Genomic DNA, 24,872 nt, shown 5'->3' with positions numbered 1-24,872 from the left:
CTCTCTCTCTCTCTCTCTCTCTCTCTCTCTCTCTCTCTCTCTCTAATAATGTGATGTGAGGGTATTGATGATGTCTGCAGGAGATCCTACTGGTTCTGGATGGAACTACAGGTTTGAATATGCTGCCACAGGCAAGAGAGTTCAATGAGGTAAACACTAGTTTATGTTTTGAATTGGATTTTTGTCTGACCAGTTCGAAGTTCAACTAATAGGAATAATAAACTTCATTCTGTCCCTTCCCGTGCTTACATATTTTATCAAACCGTGACCCAATGAATTGTCTATCACATATTAACTTTTTAGGGTGTAGTGTGATTATTGCCCCTTAATATTTCCAAATCAATTCGATGTTAGTTGTTACCTAAACTGTTTCAACGCTAAAACCTCCAATGTGCAGGTTGTAGGTGTTACGGGTTTAATTTTGACCAAGCTGGATGGTTCTGCAAGAGGCGGCTGTGTGGTATTCTCTTCATTTCATCTTACTGATCTCTACTATTTTAGGGCTCAACAGATCTAATATTATTTATTTTTGCTGGGGCAATCATGTTGAAATTGTAAGACACTGATATCTGTTGTCAGGTCAGTGTTGTTGATGAGCTTGGAATCCCTGTTAAATTTGTGGGTGTTGGTGAACGTGTAGAAGACCTTCAACCCTTTGATGCAGAGGCCTTTGTCAATGCCATCTTTTCGTAAACCAATGTTAGGTTATGTTAATATGGTATGCGAATTATGATTTGTTCTCGTCATTCCTTTCAAAATTGAAATTGAAATTTTTTGCAAATTTGTCATGGTATAACTGGAATTACATGCATTTTGAAAGTACAGAAAATGGCTAAAACACTGTCCAAGACATGTCTCTTGTATATCTCTATTTAAGCTTTTGTTTATATCAGTTATCCAAACATACTTTTTACCCCAGCTTCTCTTTCTCTTCTATGGACAGTAATAAAATGCTACCTTAAAAATGTAGAACTCTATGAAAAATGAAATATTAGCATTTTAGTTAAACCAGAAGCACTTTGAATTGTAGCCTTGTGCTTGTAGGACATTTTCTTGCTTGTATTGGCTATTTCAATTTACTTTTCCATACCATTGTTGTATATGTTCTGCTTCAAGATCATTTATTAGCAGAAAAGCTTGGCATGGATATGAAGAGCCAATACCAGGTCATAGGAAAGACTGGCAGTGAAGCCATGCTTAGGAGAGGGAAGGCAATCAAGGCATTACAAAACTGTGTTAATGATTTTGTGGTGCAGAGACGATATTGCTTTTGATGCACGTTAGGGTGTATAGAAACATTTTTCATTCTGTGTGGCTCAGTTTTTGACAACACAAAGGTGTTTATATGATGTGCATGTAAACATGTGCCCCATTGTTTGTAATATATCTGTTTGATTAATGATATGTTTTTCTTGCTTAGATTTCTCAGGTTTCAGTTTCAACCATCATCAATTCATCATCTATGCAAATTTGCACTTGTAAAGGAAATTTACCCATAATAATTATCTAAAAGGTTTGGTTTTTGCCTTTTTGGTAACGTTCATACATTACTGAATGGTAAGTAAAATATTACTACATGAATGATGTGGGTGTTATTTAAAATTTATTTAAAAAGTTAATATAAATTTTAAAAACTATTGATATGATTAGAATGGTCTTTACAATGACGTGCTTACATCTCAGTTAATAACAAAGTTAAAAACTTTATAATACAAAATTTTATGTGTAATACACTACTACTCTAGGTTGCCACATCATATGTTTGACAATATTTCATATTTGTTTTGTAAATTATCACTAAAAGAGGATAACCCCATTGGAATTAACAGAGGGAAGTAGAACATTATGAATAGGCTAATTCATCTTAAGAATTTTGGTATGACAATCAATATGAATCTAGAGCCACTTGCATCTGAAAGCTATATGTTCATAATCATAGACTAGAAGCTGGCATGTTATAGTAGGTAGAATGGCATGTCATAGTAGGTAGAATGACAAATATAGACAGAATTTTCAGTTTTCTTGAGCTTGAAGTCAAGTGCAACTACAGTCAAATTTCTTCCACTCTTCACCACTGAAGCATTAGCTACCACTGCTTCCTGTATAAACCGTTTACATTTCAAAGGGTCGAACCACCAATCAGAAAGTAATTAGGCAATTATGATGAATCCATGATTTAATGTGCTGTTTCTTTAAACTGCACATTGCAGCTTATATGATCTTCATCGAAGTGTTACATTACATGAGGTTGTGACTTAAGTGACTATTTGCCAAGAATTACCCTGGGTGGTTCGCATATTTTCTTTTCCATTCCTGATAATTTTACGCTAGAAATTTTGCATCCAAATTATTTTTTCAATTCAGGATGCGCAGAATGTGAACCACAAGTCACCTGGTAGGTAGTTAGTCGATGAAATACAAAAACAGAAATTCTAGAGGCACTAACACCCCAAACTTTTGACATTCTATCAGATTTTGCATACACACATGCAAACATGAATAGTATAATTTGCACCCACATTACAGAGTTTGCACACATAGATTGACAAAAAGCATGCACACACAAATCATTATATTTTGCACTCTTTTTGAGTGTTGGTTACATATTGTCCAAAAAACTATTGACCACCTAGCAAGGCTCATACAAAAATAAAGAAATAAAGAGCTTACATCTATTGGAGTGGCAGAGAGGTAAGAAATGCTAGTTTCTCCGAGGAAAAGCTCCTTGTCCTCTACAACAACAGTTCTAGCACAAGCATGGGATAAAATATCAACCAAGGACGCAACGGCCCCTCCATGGAGTGTTCCATACCCATTCTACAATTCCAATCAAGAAAATAAGGAACAACAAATCTTCATTGAAAATCACATAACAGTTTTGTAGTTGAACTTTGAACACAGAAAAACAAAACATCACATTTCCGACATGAAACATTTCAACTAATTATAGCAATCCCCAAGTTCAACCAACAAGTTAAAACTTAAAAGCCCTAAGGTTAGTAAGGTAGCGTTTGCTTACTGTCCTAAGATATAAGAGACTGAATTAACCAGAAAATAAAACGGAAACCGAGAACACCCTAAAATTTCCCCTAGTCTCAAAAATTATTTGGATAATTTCTACACTTCAAAGATAGAGCAACAGAAGAGTCATGTCTCAGAGATGATTTATAAGTAAAATTTTGAACCTCCCAAGAAAAAGGGACACAGAAGACAAGTCTCTACCATTACACTATCTCTATTTTCGTTGGAGATTAGTAATCGAAGCTACCTAATTTTGCTCAAACAACACCAATAATGCATAAATACTTCATTTTTACTCACGAATGAGCATCAAACTTCCTAAATTGTTTACTAATTTTTGAGATTGCATCGTATACTCGCATTTCAATGTATAAGATCCGGAACATTAAATTCAGCAATTTTAATATTCTAATTTCCTCAGCTAGAATCAGTGTAAAAACATGAACAACACAATAATTGAAAGCAGATAGAAGAATGTGTTGAGTTGAGTACACAGATAGGGGATTTGGCGAGGATAGTGCAAGTGATTCGTCCCCGTTGGATGAGATCAACGGTGATGAAGTTGCGAAGGAAATCGTCGAAGAATCCACGCGCGTTGCAGGGATCTGGGACAAGAGTGGCGGCACCCATAACGGTGAAGAAGTGCAAGGTCTCTTCAGCATGTTGAGGGTCCATTTCCTCAGAAACTTTAGGTGATGGAGACGCACACAGAGAAGAAGAAGGTTTGTGCGCCATTGATGTCTCTTTAGCGGGTTAGTTGGTGGTTGTGCAGCTAACAGACGGAGACGTATAGCGTTTGTGTTCTCAAAGTCTTAAACTCTATAACGAGTTTGTGGTGGTCTAATTCCGGTTCATTTGTCGGTCTCAGCTTAAATAAATATTAAAAATTAAATATTATATCATTTATTAATTAATAATAAATTTTTAAATTAAATTTTATTTTATATATATAATAATTTATTGACTAATAATAAATTTTTAAATAATTTAAATACACAACGAATTAAATTTTTTTTTTTGAATACTAAAGAACTCAACATATTTGGTGGAGCAAATATCGTGAAACAATACAAAATCTAAACAACTCCAAAAAAGTACCAACAACCACAAAAAGAAGATCTACGTGTCATCTTCGGCATAGCCATCAACAACATTAGGGCGGGGCATCGCTCCAGTCGTTGCAGCTGAGCATGATTGTGTGGATAATGTCTTCTACGCCTTTGATTTGATTCTGAAATATCCTCCTATTCCTCTCCGAGTTACACTACTCTTAAACAAAATGAACAAGCTTATATTTTTCTATTCAATTCATATTAATTATTACGTTAATTATTTTACATTTTATCCCTTCTTAAAAAAAGGATGGTGAGACCTTGAAATTGCAGTATTTATGTTGCAAATTTGTTCAAAAATTTCCAGGCAAATGATGTGCATAAACAGAAGAAAACGAAGGATAATCTCTTTTGACCGTTGTTTATGCATTAAAATTTTAAAAGTATACCTGTAAAAGTGAATGAATTATTTGTTGTGTGACTATGTCAATTTGACAGTAATAATAGTTACAGAATGTGGCATTCTTTAACATTTCCAGGCTAACACTAAGTTGGTCCTAGATATAATGTGTGACTTTCATTTTTTTTATGGATAAAGTAAAAGACCCTAAGTCCTGTAACTTTTAAGTTTTAACCTTGGCCTGCCAAAGGAGGATCAGCAAAAGTATATACGACAGCATATGCCATTATGCCATATTCAATGGGATCTATTTTTCATATGTCTATCTATCCTCTCTTGATAATAATAATTTATTATCTATATAGAGTCTTGGACAGAAAATTCTTGATAATGGACGGCTCCAGCTTTTATGTTAAGTCTATGTCCATACATTGTAAAATTGTTTTAGATTGGAGCAAGTTACCCTTTATAATAAAAATTACTAAACATAAGGAGTATTGAAAAGTTTAAAGGATTAGGTAGAGTCATATATTAAATGCTTGACCAAGCATTTAGATTGTTAGGGATAATATTTTCCTAACATATTAAACACTAACATATTAAACACTATGAACATGAGTGAAAGCACATTAATGTAGAATATCACTAGTAAATACAGCAAATAAAATTGTAGGCGCTGTAAATATTTCACACAGGTAAATAGTAATTATATAGGTAAAGTTTTAACAAAGTCAATGCAAGTTTTAATCTATTACATTTTGATATTTAGGATCCGTTTTGACAAAATTCTATTGATAATCATAAATATTTTTTTACTATTGTTGATGATTTTAGCCACTTTACATAGGTTATTTTATTAAAATCAAAAGGAGAAGTGCAAAATCATGTAAAAAATTTTATTACTTTAGTTGAAACACACTTCAACTCTAAAGTCAAAACTATTCGTTCCGATAATGGACCAAAATTTATTTTACATGATTTTTATGCTTCAAAGGCATTATTCATCAACGTAGTTGTGTTGAAACTCCTCAATAAAATGGAACGGTAGAACGCAAGCATCAACATATTTTGAATATAGCTCGTGTGTTTCAATCTAATTTGCCACCATCTTTTTGGTCTTATGCTGTTAAACATGCTGTTTATTTACTTAACAGAGTTCCATCATCCACAATTAATTTTAAAACACAATTTGAGATTTTATTCAATCATCCACCAAGTTATCACGACCTTAAATTTTTTGGATGCTTATGTTTTGTTTCTACCCTAATGACAAACATATCAAAATTTGGTCCAAGAGCCAAAAAGGTTGTGTTTATTGGCTTTCAACGTGGTTTTAAATGATATATTGTTTATGTTTTAGAAGATAAAAGAATGAGATTTCTAGAAACGTGCTTTTTTATGAAATGATCTTGCCCTTAATCACAAAAAATATCCAATTTCATACACCCAGCCCAACATTGCCAAACATGCCTTCTCAAAAACAAGATTCAGTTAGTCTTCCAGTTGAACCCTCACCCATACCTGTTGACCCAACTTCATCTAATTCTTTATTTTCTCCAACAACCTCTCTTTCTTCTTCACTGTTATTTCCTAACCAAGTTGAACCCATGACCACCGAATCTTTCTCAAGGCACATACCCTTCTCTCCTTCCGCACTAGACACCAGTCCACCATCACCTTCTCATCCCTCGTCACCTTCTTCACCACCTGAGCAACCCCATCCTCGTCATTCTGACCGGCCTCACCGACCTCCAGCATATCTCTCTGATTACTTGTGTAATTCCTCTCTCATCTCTACAAATCAATCTCCTTCAAAGTGCAAGTATTCTTTGTCTTCAGTCATGTCTTTTTCTTTTCTTTCATCTTCACATAAAAAGTTTATTTTATCTCTACATTCTGACGTTGAGCCAAAGTCTTTTAAGGATGCCAATCAACACTCTAATTGGCGTAGTGCTATGAAAGATGAGTTGGATGCTCTTGAGTTGAACAAAACTTGGCGTCTTGTTGATTTCCCTGCAGGGGTTACGCCGGTTGGCTGTAAATGGGTCTATCGCATCAAACGCAAGCCTGATGGTTCATTTGATCGATATAAAGCATGCCTTGTGGCTAAAAGATTCACTCAAACTGAAGGTGTTAATTTCTTGGAAACTTTCTCCCCTGTTGTCAAGCCTGCCACCATCAGATTAGTTTTGGCATTGGCCTCTATGAAGCATTGGCCCATACATTAGTTGGATGTCAATAATGCTTTCTTACATGGGGATCTTTCTGAGGATGTTTATATGACTCTGCCACCCGGATTTACATCTCCTTAACCGAATCAATGTTGTAAGCTAATAAAGTCACTGTATGGTTTACGACAATCTAGTCGTATGTGGTATGACAAACTTTCTCATCTTTTGCTATCTCATGGATATCAGTAGACCTCATTTGATTATAGTCTATTTGTTAAATTCATTGGTGATCAAATTTCTATCCTTTTAGTCTATGTTGACGACATTGTTCTCACTGGTAATTCCATTTCTGAACTTGCTGCCATTAAGTCTATTTTGCACCAACACTTCCGAATTAAAGACTTTGGCCCATTAAAATATTTTTTGGGTATTGAGGTTGCTCAATCAGTGAATGGAATTTGCTTATCTCAGAAAAAATATTGTCTTGATCTTTTGGAGGATTCTGGTTTATTAGGTGCTAAACCTGCCTCTATTTCAATGGATAGTACCACAAGACTATATCAAGACAAAATTCCCCTGCTCTTTGACCCTTTTATATATCGCCGTTTGGTTGGCCGTCTTATCTATCTCACCACTACTCGACCAGACATCATGTATGCCACTCAACAATTAAGTCAATTTATAGAATCTCCTACTGAATCTCATCTTCAAGCTGCCAAGCATGTGTTATGATATCTGAAAACTAGTCCCGGCAAAGGACTTTTTTTCCAAGGGAATCAGAAATTTAGCTTCTCGGCTTCAGTGACTCTGATTGGGCCAGATGTCCTGACACTCAACGATCTTTAACAGGTTATTGTTTCTTCTTAGGCAGTTCTTTAGTCTCTTGTAAGACTAAGAAACAAACCACCGTTGCCCGCTCATCCACGGAAGCAGAATATCGTGCACTTGCTAACACAACTTGTGAACTTGAATAGATACTAAATGTGTTACAGTTTTTACGCATCTCTCCTATCCGCCCACCAGTTTTATATTGTGATAATTAGAGTGCTCTTCATATTACTGCTAACCCGATTTTTCATGAACGGACTAAATATTTAGAGGTTGATTGTCACTTGGTTTGACAAAAAGATCAAGTTTGAGTGATGAAACTTCTCCCAATTCCCTCTTCTGGGCAACTAGCTGACATCTTCACCAAGCCTTTGTCTTCTCAACCCTTCCATCTTAAATTGAGTAAGTTTAGTATTCTTGACATCTTTCATCCTCCAGCTTGTAGGGGCGTATTAAACCACTCTTCCACCTTAGCCCATGACAACAATAAAGACGTCTCACGACCCACAAATTCAGCCCAACAGAATACACAAATTCAATTATAATTTTAGTCTTTATCTTATCTTATCTTTATCTTTATCTTATCTTTATTTGCTTTTATCTTTCATAGGCCAATGCTCTATATATACTTAGTTTTACCTTCATAGTTTACATTTTTCAATCAATCAACAATCAATAAAATTTCTTCATCTTTTCTTTTTTTTCATTATTCTTTCACAATTTTATTATCTTTGCGTACTCTTTCCGTTTTATTAATTTTGAATTCATCAATTTTAGATTTTCATAATTGAAGATAAATTTTCTAGTTTTAATTTGTTTTGTCTATACGACCAAAGTGAATAAAATAATTATGCTCTTGACTATCGAAGGCACCATATTTAATTGAAACTTTAAAATATTAAGTTAATGAATCTTTTATTTAATAAACTTTTCATTCTTTTTTATTTTTTTTAACGTAGGACTAACTTCTAGTCATGAGTGTTTCTTCGTTGACATTTTCATGCACTTTCTTAAAATCCATCTACACGTGTTCATGGCATATGAAATTGTTAATCCATCTATATCGTTAAGTGATGTTTCATGATTTTGCTACTTTCTAATATTTAATATTTTCCTATTTATATATTTATGTTTTCTTTTAATTTATCCTCTATATTCTTAAGATATCAGAACAATTGTCGCAAATTTTTATTGGTATATATATGTTCGGGGCTTCGTGTGCCGGACAGGTTGAAGATGTTCTCCAGGTGAGATGGTGGGAATCGGCCTGGATCTGTGTCTGGTGAGCGAGTCGTGAGGGTAACGACCTCCCGAGCTTCTGTGGTGTGAGGGGGATGCCACCTGCAATGACACTCCGACGCTCAAGTCAGAAATGGTATAGATGGCAGTGAGAGTAAAGGTAGTAGTGACGTACCGTGGGGGAAGGGTAGGGACCTTCCCATATATACCCTGTCAGTAGGACGGGTCCCACAGGAGAGGTCTCCTTCCTAGAAGCTTCCTCTCCCAGCTGTCGCATAGCTGGCTGCCAGGAGGTAGGTGCTTGGGTCGCAATCCGAGCGTGGGGGTCTACTAGGTCGGCTAATTGGGTCGGGTCGGACAATGACCCAGGCGGGCTGGGCCGGAACAGTGCCCCCAACGCGCCAGCTACGGAAGTGAGCACCGTTGTTGGCGCATTATGCTCTCCTCCATGTGTTGTCGCTTGGTCGGGCTGCCGCTAGTTGTGGTGAGGGCGTGCCCTGTACGCGCGAGTGAGGCTCGTCGCCTTGCGGGAATGTCCTGTGACGCCTCAATTTTTGCAGCGAGCATTTAATGCTCTTGATGGCTGATTTGAACCCTGCGTGAAAAGTCCATTATGCCCTCGTCTTTCGCGCTTCCTTCGCGTCAGTTTTCCTTTCAGTTTCCTTTCACTTTCGTTTCCACTCCCCTATCATCATCATGTCTCTTTCACTTTCTCTCATCTTCCCCAAAGTTCCTTGCTGTGAATCACTTGCTTTGTCCAAATCTCCCCAAGTTTTTTCAGCATCCTTTGATCATCATTGTCATCCTGGTAAGTTCATTTTCCTTCTCTTATTTAGGCTAGTTTAATTTTGCATGCACACTATTCATTTGATTGAATTTCATGCTTGATGACGTCAGTATTAAGTAGATATACTAGGGGGTAACCATTCTGGGTCATTGGTGTCTAGGTTTCTTTTTAACTATAGATTTGGTGTTTTAGGCTCAATTGTAGATACTGGATAGGAAAACTATAGTTTCTGGTGTTAGTACCAACTTTCCGGCCTCTTAGGCTGACTGTGAGTGGTCCTCCCACTATAGGTATGGCCCGGCGTCTGGTTGCCAAGGTTTCCGTCGCGAGAGCACCTTATGACCGATATGCCTGGGTGACCTCAGACGTGAAGGCCACCCCCAACCAGATGACATTAGAGAAACTTACGGAGTTCCGACAAGCCAAGTACCTATGCGGGGGCGGTGACGAGGAGGATAACTATGAAGTTTTCGTTCCTGCCGACCACGAACGGATATTCCACATAAACTTGAACACTCCACGGGTTGCTGATTGGCTTTGGGTGTACAAAGCGATGTTCACCAACTTGGGCATTCGCCTACCCTTCTTCCCTTTCTAGATGGCACTACTAAACTGATGTGATGTAGCACTGTCCCAACTGCATCCGAACAGCTGGGCTTCTATCTTCTGTTTTGAGATGGTTTGTGAATACCTAGAGTTATCGGTCTCCGTTGAGGTCTTCTTGTTTCTCTTCATCTTAACGAACCCTTCCAAAGAGGGGAGGGCCAAAAAAGGCTTTATGTCCTTCCGAGCAGCCCAAGGTCGAAGAGTCTTCAACTTGTTCGAGGATTCTTACCATGGCTTCAAGGACAAGTACTTTAAGGTTTGCCTTATGGAAGGTCGGCACCCCTTTTGGCTAACCTTGGAAGGGGATCGTCGCATCCCGACCTATTGGAGCTTCAGGGCAGGGGCGAACGCCTTCACGAAGGTGACCTATAAAGGGTTATCTCCCGAGAGCAAAAGGGTTGCCGACGTTCTGTTGGCTATTTTTGGCAAGAACCATGTTAACCCCCACCTTCTGATGGGTTATCGGGATACGGCTACGAATTATATAGGTGTGTGGTCGTTTTGGTTTTTGCTCGTACTTGCAATTTTTTGTTGCTTAATTAACCGTTTTTCCGACTAACGAGCTTTCGTCTGTTGCAATATCAATGGCCGATGAACAGGTTGGGCTTGATGCTTTGTTCAATACATTTCTTCTCGGGGGTAGCGATGACAATTCCGCCACCCGTACTGACGAGGTACCTCCTAATGCTGCTGTTGAGGCCGAGGCTTAGTCCTAACCTACTCAGGGGGAGGTGATTGGGACTAGTGCTGGTCTGAGTCCCCGACCAGAGGTCGAGGTGGAGGGTGACGGGTCTGAGGTGATTGTCGTCGACAACCCAAGAAAAAGGAAACCGTCTTCTAGCCCTAAGGGAGTTCTCATAGTGATGGAGAAGAACTTCGATGCTGGGACCTTCATTGATTCCCAAATGCTTCCCGGCACGGAGGACTTCTTCCATGGTGGGGATCTCGCCTCGCAGGCCAAGTAGGTGTACTGCACCTTGCTCCGGGCAGCTGCCATAGCGAGGAAGGCGGAACCCGTCTTGGCTGGGGCACGGTCATTGGAGAACAAGCTTCAATCTTCAGTCAAGGCTAATGAGAAGTATAAGGTTGAGGTGAAGTTGCGTCAGACACAGCTAGCTACCGCCGAGGAGAAAGTTAAGTCTTCCAATGAAGCGGTCGTACACTTTTCGAACAAGAGCTTACCCTGGAGAGCCAACTCAATGCCGCTCAGGGTTGGGTGAAAGAGCTGGAAAAGGAGCGTGATAAGGCCCTCTCGTCGGCAGCAGCAGCCAAGTCTGAGACTGCTGAGCTAAAGAAAAAGTATAAAGAGACTGTGAAGCATGGTAAGAATGCCATCTTGGCGACTGAAGAGGCCATCAAGGCTCAGGTGAAGTTGCTGGCTCCTGACTTCGACACCTCAACCGTTAGCGTTTTTAAGACCATCAAGGATGGCAGGATTGTGGATATTCCAAAGAAGTGATGTAATCTCACTTGTTGTATTTTGTTTGGAATTTTGTAATGCGTAGGTTTTTGAACACTTGTAGCTTTAATGTACTTGTTAACAGTTTTGTCAGTGGATAACAAATTGCTTGTTTACCGTTTTAACGACTTCCTGGTTGTCTTTTATTACCGTTTTATTGGTAATTATCTATTTGCTTGCACTTGCTTACCGTTTCGTTGGTAATTATCGAAGCTAGATCGTGGCCTTATGCTTAAGTGCTTGAAACTTGGCCTTATTTAATAGCCATTGTTGTAGCGCTTGCGGCTTTAGTGGTTCCCGGGGTGATCAGTCCCGCAATGCCTTATCGTTATAGAATTGGTTACCTTGGCGAAATAATTTGAACAATTTCGATCAGTGTATTAAAGTTTGAAATGAGAAGTTTGAAACAAGGGGAGGCAATCAGTGTAGTAAATTGTCATTCATATAAACAACCAATGGCGAGCAATATAAACATAAAGTAGTACGGGTCTTACTAAACCGGTTAAACTGGCAAACCACTTGCTCGCTGCGTGTGCCTTGGCTTCTAGGAATAGAATCTTCTTAGGTTGCTCGCGTTCCAGGTTCTGGGAACTTTGTTGCCATCTAGTCGTTCTAACTTGTAGGCACCGTTGCCGAGCACCTCCTTCACCCTGTATGGGCCTTCCCAATTTGCCGCCAACTTTCCTTTCCCTGGTGTTGGGAGTCCGACGTCGTTGCGTCATAAGACTAGGTTGCTCGGCTTAAAATCTCTTTTGAGTACTTTGGCATTGTAATGCAGGGCCATCCTTTGTTTCAACGCCGTCTCTGACAGGTGAGCCATCTGTCTAGTGTCATCCACCAGGTCCTTTTCTACGGCTTCTTCGACTCCCCCCAAAAGTAGTTGTAGGCTCGGTTCTCCAATCTCCACTGGAATTATTGCGTCCACCCCATAGGTGAGTCAGAAGGGAGTCTCCCCGGTAGATGACTGTTGAGTTGTGCGATAGGACCAGAGGACTGAGGCTAACTCGTATGCCCATGATCCCTTCTTCTGGTCAAGTCACTTTTTAAAGCCTCGTAGGATGACCGTGTTCGCTGCTTCGACTTGGCCATTAGTTTGGGGGTGCTCAACAGATGAGAACTTCTGCTTTATGCCTAAGCCGGCGAGAAATTCTCCGAATTTCTTATCGGGAAACTGTGTCCCATTGTCCGAGATGATGACCTCTGGGATTCCAAATCTGGCTATTATTTGTCTCCACATGAACTTTCGACAATTGGCCGAAGATATGTTGGCCAACGGTTCAGCCTCTACCCACTTTGTGTAATAGTCGATGGCGACAATTAGGTACTTGACCTGTCCAGGTCCGACCGGAAAAGGTCCTAACAGGTTGACTCCCCATTGTGAGAATGGTCGGGAGGCCATCAGTAGGCTCAGTTCGGCTGCCGCCGCTTTGTGGAAGTTGGCATTCTCCTGGCATCTTCTGCATCTCCTCATGAAGTCTTTAGAGTCTGCCATCATCAGAGCTTTCCAGCAATATGTAATAGTCCATACTTTGCCCGAGTTTAGATGATGCAAACTGGTGTTTAACGCCAGCTTTCTGCCTTATTCTGGCGTTAAATGCCAGAAACAAGCTGCAAAGCAGAGTTAAACGCCAGAAATAAGTTACAAACTGGCGTTTAACTCCAAGGAAGACCTCTACATACGAAAGCTTCAATGCTCAGCCCAAGCACACACCAAGTGGGCCCGGAAGTGGATTTCTGCATCATTTACTTAATTCTGTAACCCTAGTAACTAGTTTAGTATAAATAGAACTTTTTACTATTGTACTAGGGGTCTTTTTTCCTATTTTCGAATTCACATGCCATTTGGGGAGGCTGGCCTCACGGCCATGCCTAGACCTTGTTCTTATATATTTTCAACGGTGGAGTTTCTACACACCAGAGATTGAGGTGTGGAGCTCTACTGTTCCTCGAGTATTAATGCAAAGTACTACTATTCTTCTATTCAATTTCCTGCTTGTTCCTATTCTAAGATATTCATTCGCACACAAGAACATGATGAATGTGATGATTATGTGACACTCATCACCATTCTCACCTATGAACGCGTGCCTGACAACCACTTCCGTTCTACATGCAAACAAGCTTGAGTGTGTATCTCTTGGGTTTCTAATCTAAGATTAAAACCTTTGTGGTATAGGCTAGAATTATTGGCGACCATTCTTGAGATCCAGAAAGTCTAAACCTTGTCTGTGATATTCCGAGTAGGATCTGGGATGGGATGACTGTGACGAGTTTCAAACTCGCGAGTGTTGGGTGTAGTGACAGACGCAAAAGGATCAATGGATCCTATTCCAACATGATCAAGAACCGATAAATGATTAGCCGTGCGGTGACAGCGCATTTTGGACCATTTTCACTGAGAGGACGGGAATGAGCCATTGACAACGATGATGCCCAACATACAGCTTGCCATGGAAAGGAGTATGAAGGATTGGATGAAGGCAATAGGAAAGCAGAGATTCAGAAGGAACAAAGCATCTCCATACGCTTATCTGAAATCCTCACCAATGAATTACTTAAGTATCTCTATCTTTGTTTTACATTTTATTTATCTTTTAATTGTTAAAACTCTATAACCATTTGAATCCGCCTGACTGAGATTTACGAAGTGACCATAGCTTGCTTCAAGCCGACAATCTCCGTGGGATCGGCCCTTACTCATGTAAGGTATTACTTGGACGACGCAGTGCACTTGCTGGTTAGTTGTGCGGAGTTGTGAAGAAAGTGCTGAGATTATGAACGCGCATACCAAGTTGAGCGCCATTGTTAGAGATCACAATTTCGTGCACCAAGTTTTTGGTGCCATTGCCGGAGATTGTTCAAGTTTGGATAACTGACGGTTTATCTTGTTGCTCATATTAGGTAATTTTATTTTAATTTTAATCTTTTATTTTTGAAAAAAAATTTCAAAAAAATAAATTATTCTATGTTCTTCAAAATTTTTAAGAATGAATTCTAGAGTTTCATGAGATATGTTGAATCTTGGCTGGCTATTAAGCCATGTTTAATCTTTTGGACCGAGGTTTCAACTATCCTTAGAAGAGCTTCTTTGTCTTTCTTAACAAATTAGCAAAATTTTGAATTTCTTATTTTCTTTTTCCTATATGTTTTTCGAAATAATAATAATAATAATAATAAAATAAAATACAAAAAAAATTATAAAATCATAAAAACCAAAAATATTTTGTGTTTCTTGTTTGAGTCTTGTGTCATGTTTTAAAGTTTGGTGTCAACTGCATGATTTTATGATTCTTGCATTTTTCGAAAATTCATACATGTGTTCTTCATGATCTTCAAGTTGTTATTAATGAATCTTCTTGTTTGATCTTCATATTTTCTTGTTTTGTGTCTTGTGTTGTTTTTCATGTGCATATTTGCATTCATAGTGCCTAAGCATTAAAAATTTCTAAGTTTGGTGTCTTGCATGTTTTTCTTTTCTTGAAAATTTTTCAAAAATAAGTTCTTGATGTTCATCATGATCTTCAAAGTGTTCTTGGTGTTTATCTGGACATTCATAGTATTCTTGCATGCATCATGTGTTTTGATTCATAATTTTTGTGTGTTGAGTCATTTTACTATTTTTCTCTCTCATTAAAATTCAAAAATAAAAAATATCTTTTCCTTATTTTGCTCATAAATTTTGAAATCTTTGGGTTGACTTAGTCAAAAATTTTTAAAATTAGTTGTTTCTTGTTAGTCAAGTCAAAGATTTCAAATTTAAAAATCTTATCTTTTCAAATTTTTTTTTTCAAAAATCATATCTTTTCCATTTTTCTATTTGTTTTCGAATTTTTTTAAAATCTTTTTCAAAAATTTTCAAAATCTTTTTCTTAATTTTATCTCATATTTTTGAAATTAATGATAACAATTAATGTTTTGATTCAAAAATTTCAAGTTTGTTACTTTCTTGTTAAAAAAGATTCAAACTTTATATTCTAAATTCATATCTTGTGATTTCTTGTGAATGAAGTCATTAATTGTGATTTTAAAAATCAAACCTTTTTCAAAACTAATCTCAATCATATCTTTTTAAAATCATATCTTTTCAAAAATATCTTTTCAATCATATCTTCTCAATCATATCTTTATCAAATAATATCTTTTTCAAATCATATCTTTTTCAAACTTTAATTTTAAAATATCTTTTTCTAACCTTTTACCTTTTTTTTTAAATTAATTTCAAAATCTTTTTCAAAACCACCTAACTACTTGTTCACTTCCTAATTTTCAAAAATTACTAACCCATTTTTCAAAATTATTTTCGAAATTCTCTCCCCCATCTCTTTCTATTTATTTTATTTATTTACTAACACTTCTTCTCCACTCATCAACAAAAAAATTCACACCCTCTTCTCTCCTCTCTCTGTGTTCGGATTTTTCTTTTTCTCTTCTATTCACATAAAGGGGCCTCTCTACTGTGGCAAAGAGGATCCCTATTATTATTTTCTGTTCCCTTCTTTTTCATATGAGCAAGAGCAAGGACAAAGACATTCTTGTTGAAACTGACCCTGAACCTGAAAGGACTCTGAAGAGGAAGCTAAGGGAAGCCAAAGCACAACCCTCTGAAGAGGACCTGACAGAAATTTTCAAAAAAGAAGGAGACATGGCCGAAAATAATAACAATGGTGGAGATGCAAGGAAGATGCTTGGTGACTTTATTGTACCCTCTTCCAACTTCTATGGAAGAAGCATCTCAATTCCTGCAATTGGAGCAAACAACTTTGAGCTTAAGCCTCAATTAGTTTCTCTAATGCAGCAAAATTGCAAGTTTCATGGACTTCCAATGGAAGATCCTCATCAGTTTTTAGCTGAATTCTTACAAATCTGTGATACTGTCAAGACCAATGGAGTTGATCCCGAGGTCTACAAGCTTATGCTTTTTCCTTTTGCTGTAAGAGACAGAGCTAGAACATGGTTGGATTCACAACCTAAGGATAGCCTGAACTCTTAGTATAAGCTGGTCAGTGCTTTCCTAGCCAAATTCTTTCCACCTCAAAAGATGAGCAAGCTTAGAGTGGAAATCCAAACCTTTAGATAGAAGGAAGGAGAATCCCTCTATGAAGCTTGGGAAAGATATAAGCAACTGATCAAAAGGTGTCCTACTGACATGCTTCCAGAATGGAGCATCATATGTATATTCTATGATGGTCTGTCTGAGTTATCAAAAATGTCATTGGACCATTCTGCAGGAGGATCTCTTTATCTGAAAACCCCTGCAGAAGCTCTGGAACTCATTGAAATGGTTGCAAATAACCAGTTCATGTATACCTCTGAGAGGAATCCTGTGAACAATGGGACGCCTCAGAAGAAGGGAGTCCTTGAAATTGATGCTCTAAATGCCATACTGGCTCAGAACAAAATATTGACTTGAATGAATGGATTGCAAGCTGCATCCAACAGTACTAAAGAGGCAACTTCTGAAGAAGAACCTTATGATCCTGAGAATCCTGCAATGGCAGAGGTGAATTACATGGGAGAACCCTATGGAAACACCTATAATCCCTCATGGAGAAATCATCCAAATTTCTCATGGAAAGATCAACAGAAGCCTCAAAAAGGCTTTAATAATGGTGGACGAAACAGGTTTAGCAATAGCAAGCTTTTTCCATCATCCTCTCAGCAACAGACAGAGCATTCTGAGCAGAACACTTCTAACTTAGCAAACATAGTTTCTGATCTATCTAAGACCACACTAAGTTTCATGAATGAAACAAGGTCCTCCATTAGAAATTTGGAGGCATATGTGGGTTAGCTGAATAAGAAGATTACTGAAACTCCTCCCAGTACTCTCTGATAAGCGGATAATTTATACGCTTTTTGGCATTATTTTTAGGTAGTTTTTAGTAGGTTTTAGTTACTTTTAGGGATATTTTCATTAGTTTTTATGCTAAATTCACATTTCTGGACTTTACTATGAGTTTGTGTGTTTTTCTATGATTTCAGGTAATTTCTGGCTGAAATTGAGGGACCTGAGCAAAACTCTGATAAGGAGGCTGACAAAGGACTACTGATGTTGTTAGATTCTGACCTCCCTGCACTTGAAATGGATTTTTTGGAGCTACAGAACTCCAAAGGGCGCGCTCTCAACGATGTTGGAAAGTAGACATCTAGAGCTTTCCAGCAATATATAATAGTCCATACTTTATTCGGGATTAGACGACGCAAACTGGCACTCAACGCCAGTTCTACGCTGCATTCTAGAGTCAAACGGCAGAAACACATCATGAACCAAAGTTGAACGCCAAAAACACGTTACAACTTGGCGTTCAACTCCAAAAGAAGCCTCTGCACGTGTAAAGCTCAAGCTCAACCCAAGAACACACCAAGTGGGCCCCGGAAGTGGATTTATGCATCAATTACTTACTTTTGTAAACCCTAGTAGCTAGTCTAGTATAAGTAGGACATTTTACTATTGTATTAGATGTCTTTGACCATTCGGTCTTTTGACCAAATCCTGGATTGTATTTTTGATCCTGTGATCATGTTTTGGGGGCTGGCCATTCGGCCATGCCTGAACCTTCATCACTTATGTATTTTCAACGGTGGAGTTTCTACACACCATAGATTAAGGGTGTGGAGCTCTGCTGTACCTCGAGTTTTAATGCAATTACTACTATCTTTTATTCAAATTTAATCTTATTCCTGTTCTAAGATACAACTCGTACTTCAACCTGATGGATGAGATGATCCGTGACACTCATCATCATCCATCCCTATGAACGCGTGCTTGACAACCACTTCCGTTCTACAAGCGAAAGCTAGAGTGTGTATCTCTTGGATTCCTGATGCACGATGCATGATTGCCCTCGCCTGACAACCGAGCCTTCCATTCCATGAGATCAGAGTCTTCGTGGTATAAGCTAGATTGACGGCGGCATTCGTGAGAATCCGGAAAGTCTAAACCTTGTCTGTGGTATTCCGAGTAGGATTCAGGGATTGAATGACTGTGACGAGCTTCAAACTCGCAATTTTTAGGCATAGTGACAAACGCAAAATAATTAATGAATTCTATTCCGACATGATCGAGAACCGACAGATGATTATCCGTGCTGTGACAAGAGCATTTGGACCTTTTTCATTGAGAGGATGGGATGTAGCCACTGACAACGGTGATGCTCTACATATAGCTTGCCATGGAAAGGAGTAAGAAGGATTGAAGGAAGGCAGTAAAAAAGCAGAGATCCAACAGGGACAAAGCACCTCCGTACACTTGTCTGAAATTCTCACTAACGATTTACATAAGTATCTCTATCCTTATTTAACGCTCTTTTTATCTATACTTTCGAAAGCCAATTATAACCATTATAATCTTCCTGACTGAGATTTACAAGATGACCATAGCTTGCTTCATGCCAACAATCTCCGTGGGATCGACCCCTTACTCACGTAAGGTATTACTTGGACGACCCAGTGCACTTGCTGGTTAGTTGTGACTAAGTGTGATTCACGTTTGAGAGCGCTACCAAGTTTTTGGCGCCATTGTTGATGATCACAATTTCGTTGCACCAAGTTTTTGGCGCCGTTGCCGGGGATTGTTCGAGTTTGGACAACTGACGGTTCATCTTATTGCTCAGATTAGGTAATTTTCTTTTCAAAATTTTTTCAAAAATTTATCCCTCTTTTCCAAAAAAATAAAATAAATTATTCTATGGCTTCAGATTTTTTAAGAATGGATTCTAGAGTTTCATGAAGCATGTTGAATCCTGGCTGGCTGTAAAGCCATATCCAAAATTCTTTTAGATTGAGGCTTCCAATCATCAACATAGAGGCAAGTTAATTGGAATATCAGTTGTTGTATGTCTGATTTATATCCTAAAGCTGGCTGGCTATTAAGCCATGTCCAACCCTTGGATTGGAGCTTTAGGCTAAACATTGAAAGATTCCTGGAATTCTTCTTAAAAATTTTGAATTTCTTATTTTCTTTTTCCTATATGTTTTTCAAAAAAAAAATAAAATAAAAAAATTATAAAATCGAAAAAAATCAAAAATATTTTGTGTTTCTTATTTGAGTCTTGAGTTAATTTTTAAGTTTGGTGTCAATTACATATTTCAAAAAAGAAATTTATGCATTTTTCGAAAATTCATGCATTCATAATGTTCTTCATGATCTTCAAGTTGTTCTTGGTAAGTCTTCTTGTTTGATCTTTAAATTTTCTTGTTTTGTGTTGCATGACGTTTTTCATGTGCATTTTTGCATTCATAGTGTCTAAGTATTAAAGATTCCTAAGTTTGGTGTCTTGCATGTTTTCTTTGCATCAAAAAATTTTTCAAAATTATGTTCTTGATGTTCATCATGATCTTCAAAGTGTTCTTGGTGTTCATCTTGACATTCATAGTGTTCTTGCATGCATCATGTGTTTTGATTCATAATTTTTATGTTGTGAGTCATTTTTATGTTTTTCTCTCTCATAATTAAAATTTCAAAAATAAAAAATATCTTTTCTTTTTTTCTCTCAAAATTTCGAAAATTTAGGTTGACTTAGTAAAAATTTTTTAAAATTAGTTGTTTCTTGTAAGTCAAGTCAAATTTTCAAATTTTAAAAATCTTATCTTATTAAAACTTTTTCAAAAATCAAATGTTTTTCATTTTTTATTAATTTTCAAAAATTTAATTTTTTTAAAATATTTTTCAAAAATCTTTTTCTTAGTTTTATCTTTATTTTCGAAAATTATGCTAACAATTAATATGATTGATTCAAAAATTTGAAGTTTGTTACTTTCTTGTTAAGAAATGTTCAATCTTTAAATTCTAGAATCTTATCTTTTAGTTTCTTGTTAGTAAAGTAATCAATTTTAATTTAAAAAATTAAATCTTTTTTTATCATATCCTTTATATCATATCTTTTTCAAAATATTATCTTTTTCAAAATTTTGATTTCAAAATATCTTTTCTAACTTCTTATCTTTTCAAATTGACTTTCAAATCTTTTTCAACTAACTATTTGACTTTTTGTTTATTTCTTATCTTTTTTAAAATCACCTAACAACCTTTCTCTTTCTAATTTTCGAAAGAGCAATGCTAGGGGGCCAGCAATTTTTGTGATTGTTAGCCATCAACTAGCCATCAATGATGATTTGATGGTGTGAGATTGGTGTGAGATTTCATCCAATGGCTCACATTTTTCTGCTGGTTACATACTGGCCAAAATTCAATAAAACTGCTGGCCCCCTAGACTTTTCCTTTTCGAAAATACCTCCCTCTTTTTCAAAAATTCTTTTTTTAATTAATTGTTTTAAATTTGAATTTTAATTTTATTTCCCCCTTTAATTTTCGAAAATCATTAACTTCTTTTTAAAAATTATTTTCGAAAATTTCTCCCTCTCTCATCTTATTCTATTTATTTATTCATTTACTAACACTTCTCTTCATCTCAAATCACTGCTCCTATCCTCACCCTTATGTTTGGATTATTCATTCTTCTTCACTCTTATTCCCTTTCTTCTTCTACTAACATAAAGGAATCTCTATACTGTGACATAGAGGATTCCTCTTCTTTTTCTGTTCTCTTCTCTTTCATATGAGCAGGAACAAGGAAAAAGGCATTCTTGTTGAAGCTGATCCAGAACCTGAAAGGACTCTGAAGAGGAAACTAAGAGAAACTAAATTACAACAATCCAGAGACAACTTTGCTGAAATTTTCGAACAAGAAAAGAAGATGGCAGCCGAACCCAACAACAATAATGCAAGAAGGATGCTTGGTTATTACACTACACCTACTTCCAAGTTTGATGGAAGAAGCATCTCAATCCCTGCCATTGGAGCTAACAATTTTGAGCTGAAACCTCAATTAGTTGCTCTAATGCAATAGAACTGCAAGTTTCATGGACTTCCGTCAGAAGATCCCTATCAATTTTTTAACTGAGTTCTTGCAGATCTGTGAGACTGTAAAGACGAATGGAGTAGATCCTGAAGTCTATAGGCTCATGCTTTTCCGCTGTAAGAGACAGAGCTAGAACATGGTTGGATTCATAACCCAAAGATAGCCTGGACTCCTGGAATAAGCTGGTCATGGCCTTCTTGGCTAAGTTCTTTCCTCCTCAAAAGCTGAGCAAGCTTAGATTGGATGTTCAGACCTTCAAACAAAAAGATGGTGAATCCCTCTATGAAGCTTGGGAAAGATACAAATAGATGACCAAAAGGTGTCCTTCTGACATGCTTTCAGAATGGACCCTTCTGGATATATTCTATTATGGTCTGTCTGAGTTCTCCAAGATGTCATTGGACCATTCTGCAGGTGGATCCATTCACCTAAAGAAAATGCATGCAGAAGCTCAAGAACTTATTGACATGGTTGCAAATAATCAAGTCATGTATACTTCTGAGAGGAATTTCGTGAATAATGGGATGCCTCAGAGGAAGGGAGTTCTTGAGATTGATGCTCTGAATGCCATATTGGCTCAGAACAAAATGTTGACTCAGCAAGTCAACATGATTTCTCAAAGTCTGAATGGATGGCAAAATGCATCCAACAATACTAAAGAGGCATCTTCTGAAGAAGAAGCTTATGATCCTGAGAACCCTGCAATAGCAGAGGTAAATTACATGGGTGAACCTTATAGAAACACCTATAATTTATCATGGAGAAATCATCCAAATTTCTCATGGAAGGATCAACAAAAGCCTCAACAAGGCTTTAATAATGGTGGAAGAAATAGGCTCGGCAATAGCAAGCCTTTTCCATCATCTTCTCAGCAACAGACAGAGAATTCTGAGCAGAGCACCTCTAACTTAGCAAACATAGTCTCTGATCTATCCAAGGCCACTTTAAGTTTTATGAGTGAAATAAGGTCCTCCATCAGAAATTTGGAGGCACAAGTGGGCCAGCTGAGTAAGAAAGTCACTAAAACTCCTCCTAGTACTCTCCCAAGCAATACTGAAGAGAATCCAAAAAGAGAGTGCAAGGCCATTGATATAATCAACATGGCCGAAACTAGAGAGGAAGGAGAGGACATGAATCCCAGTGAGGAAGACCTCATGGGATGTCTCTCAAGTAAGAAGGAGTTCCCTATTGAAGATCCAAAGGAATCTGAGGCTCATATAGAGACCATAGAGATTCCACTAAACCTCCTTCTGCCATTCATGAGCTCTGAAGACTGTTCTTCCTCTGAAGAGGATGAAGATGTAACTGGAGAGCAAGTTGCTCAATATCTAGGAGCCATTATGAAGCTAAATGCCAAGCTGTTTGGTAATGAGACTTGGGAAGGTGAACCTCCCTTTCTCATTAGTGAACTAGATACATGGGCTCAGCTAACCTTACCTCAATAGAAACAAGATCCTGGCAAATTCGTAATACCCTGTACCATAGGCACCATGACCTTTGAGAAAGCTCTGTGTGACCTAGGGTCAGGCATAAATCTTATGCCACTCTCTATAATGGAGAAGCTGGGGATCATTGAGGTACAGCTTGCCATATTCTCATTACGAATGGCAGACAAGTCAGTAAGACAAGCTTATGGATTGGTAGAGGACGTGTTAGTGAAGGTTAAAGGCCTTTACATCCCTGCTGATTTCATTATCTTAGACACTAGGAAGGAGGAGGATGAATGCATCATCCTTGGAAGACCTTTCCTAGCCATAGCAGGAGCTGTGATAGATGTTAACAGAGGAGAATTAGTCCTTCAATTGAATGGGGACTACCTTGTGTTTAAGACCCAAGGGTATTCTTCTGTATACATGGAGAGGAAGCATGAAGAGCTTCTCTCAATACAGAGTCAAACAAAGCCCCCATAATCAAACTCTAAGTTTGGTGTTGGGAGGCCACAGCCAAACTCTAAGTTTGGTGTTGAATCCCCACATCTAAACTCTAAGTTTGGTGTTGGGAGTCTACAATATAGACCTGATCACCTGTGAGGCTCCATGAGAGCCCACTGTCAAGCTATTAACAATAGAAAAGCGCTTACTGAGAGGCAACCCTATTTTTATTTATCTTATTTTATTTTATTTTCATTGTTCTTTTATATTTTATTAGGTTCATGATCATGTGGAGTCACGAAAAAATATTAAAATTAAAAACAGAATAAAAAACAGCAGAAGAAAAATCACACCCTGAAGGAAGGACTTACTGGCGTTTAAATGCCAGTAAGGAGCATCTGGCTGGTGTTCAACGCCAGAACAGAGCATGGATCTGGCATTGAACGCCAGAAACAACTAGCATCCTGGCGTTTGAACACCAGGAATATACCCTGAGGAGAGCTGGCGCTAAACGCCAGAAACAAGCATGGAACTGGCGTTCAACGCCAGAAACATGCTGTAATTGGACGTTAAACGCCCAAAATAAGCATCACTTCGGCGTTTAAATGCCAGAATTGTATGCAAAGGCGTTTTACATGCCTAATTGGTTCAGGGATGTAAATCTTTGACACCTCAGGATCTGTGAACCCCACAGGATCCCCACCTACCTCAACTCACCTTCTCTCCTCTTCTTCACATTCATCCTATCTTCCCCATAAATACTATTCTCCAAAAACCCTTCACCAATCACCTCAATCTCTCTTCCCAATTACCTCCCTTCACCACTCACATCCATCCACTCTTCCCCATAAACCCCACCCACCTTCAAAATTCAAAAACACTTTCCCACCCATTCCCTCCCTAAATGGCCGAACTATAAACCCCTCCATACTTCTTCATTTTCACACAACACAACCCCCTCTTCTATACTTTGGCCGAATACACCTGCCCCCACTGTCCTCCATATTTCTTCTTCTTTTTCTTCTTCTTTTCTTTCTTCTCTTGCTCGAGGGCGAGCAATTTTCTAGGTTTGGTGTGGTAAAAGCATAGCTTTTTGTTTTTCCATAACCACCTATGCCACCTAAGACCGGAGAAACCTCTAGAAAAGGTAAAGGGAAGACAAAAGCTTCCACCTCCGAGTCATGGGAGATGGAGAGATTCATCTCCAAAGCCCATCAAGACCACTTCTATGATGTGGCCAAGAAGAAGGTGATCCCTGAGGTCCTTTTCAAGCTCAAGAAAAATGAGTATCCGGAGATCCAACATGAGATCCAAAGAAGAGGTTGGGAAGGTTTGACTAATCCCATTCAACAAGTCGGAATCTTAATGGTTCAAAAGTTCTATGCCAATGCATGGATCACTAGAAACCATGATCAAAGTATGAACCCGAATCCAAAGAATTATCTTACAATGGTTCGGGAGAAATACTTAGATTTTAGTCCGAAAAATGTGAGGTTAGCGTTCAACTTGCCTACAATGCAAGAAAATGCACGCCCCTACACTAGAAGGGTCAACTTTGATCAAAGGTTGGACCAAGTC

At 38.0% G+C, this 24,872-nt stretch overlaps 2 protein-coding genes and 1 non-coding gene across 6 annotated transcripts in view; 1 reads left to right on the top strand and 2 right to left on the bottom strand.

Annotated features, from left to right (window-relative positions):
• LOC107490304 (cell division protein FtsY homolog, chloroplastic) overlaps positions 1 to 1,423 on the top strand; it is a 3,762-nt gene extending 2,339 nt beyond the window's left edge. The window contains exons 9-12 of one of the 3 annotated variants that reach the window (XM_021143015.2): positions 81 to 149; positions 398 to 460; positions 580 to 718; positions 1,129 to 1,423. In XM_021143015.2, the coding sequence (XP_020998674.1) occupies positions 81 to 149; positions 398 to 460; positions 580 to 693 (246 nt within the window). In that variant the 3' untranslated portion in view covers positions 694 to 718; positions 1,129 to 1,423. Of the gene's footprint in view, positions 1 to 80; positions 150 to 397; positions 461 to 579; positions 719 to 1,116 lie in introns of all 3 variants that reach the window. The other 2 variants (XM_052262181.1, XM_016111079.3) reach the window with 2 other exon arrangements.
• Positions 1,424 to 1,592: 169 nt separating this feature from the next.
• LOC107490306 (uncharacterized) lies at positions 1,593 to 3,853 on the bottom strand. 2 transcript variants are annotated; one of them, XM_016111080.3, is made up of 3 exons: positions 3,514 to 3,853; positions 2,671 to 2,817; positions 1,593 to 2,099 (listed from the first exon to the last, which is right to left on the bottom strand). In XM_016111080.3, exons 1-3 carry the CDS (start codon positions 3,754 to 3,756, stop codon positions 1,956 to 1,958), a joined length of 534 nt encoding a protein of 177 aa, XP_015966566.1. In that variant the 5' UTR covers positions 3,757 to 3,853; the 3' UTR covers positions 1,593 to 1,955. The 2 variants fall into 2 exon arrangements, with proteins under 2 accessions (XP_015966566.1, XP_052118142.1); XM_052262182.1 differs by lacking the exon at positions 1,593 to 2,099 and having other exon boundaries at positions 2,417 to 2,817.
• A 17,800-nt stretch (positions 3,854 to 21,653) lies between these two features.
• Positions 21,654 to 21,761, bottom strand: LOC127748095 (small nucleolar RNA R71). Its single transcript, XR_008010038.1, has one exon. It is a non-coding gene; the product is annotated as a small nucleolar RNA R71 (small nucleolar RNA).
• Positions 21,762 to 24,872: the final 3,111 nt, after the last annotated feature.

This window comes from Arachis duranensis, chromosome 5, assembly GCF_000817695.3.
Source record: "Arachis duranensis cultivar V14167 chromosome 5, aradu.V14167.gnm2.J7QH, whole genome shotgun sequence".
NCBI classification, from domain to species: domain Eukaryota; kingdom Viridiplantae; phylum Streptophyta; class Magnoliopsida; order Fabales; family Fabaceae; genus Arachis; species Arachis duranensis.
The sequence above is the reverse complement of the archived record's forward strand: the minus strand, read 5'-3'. Positions and strand labels throughout refer to the sequence as shown.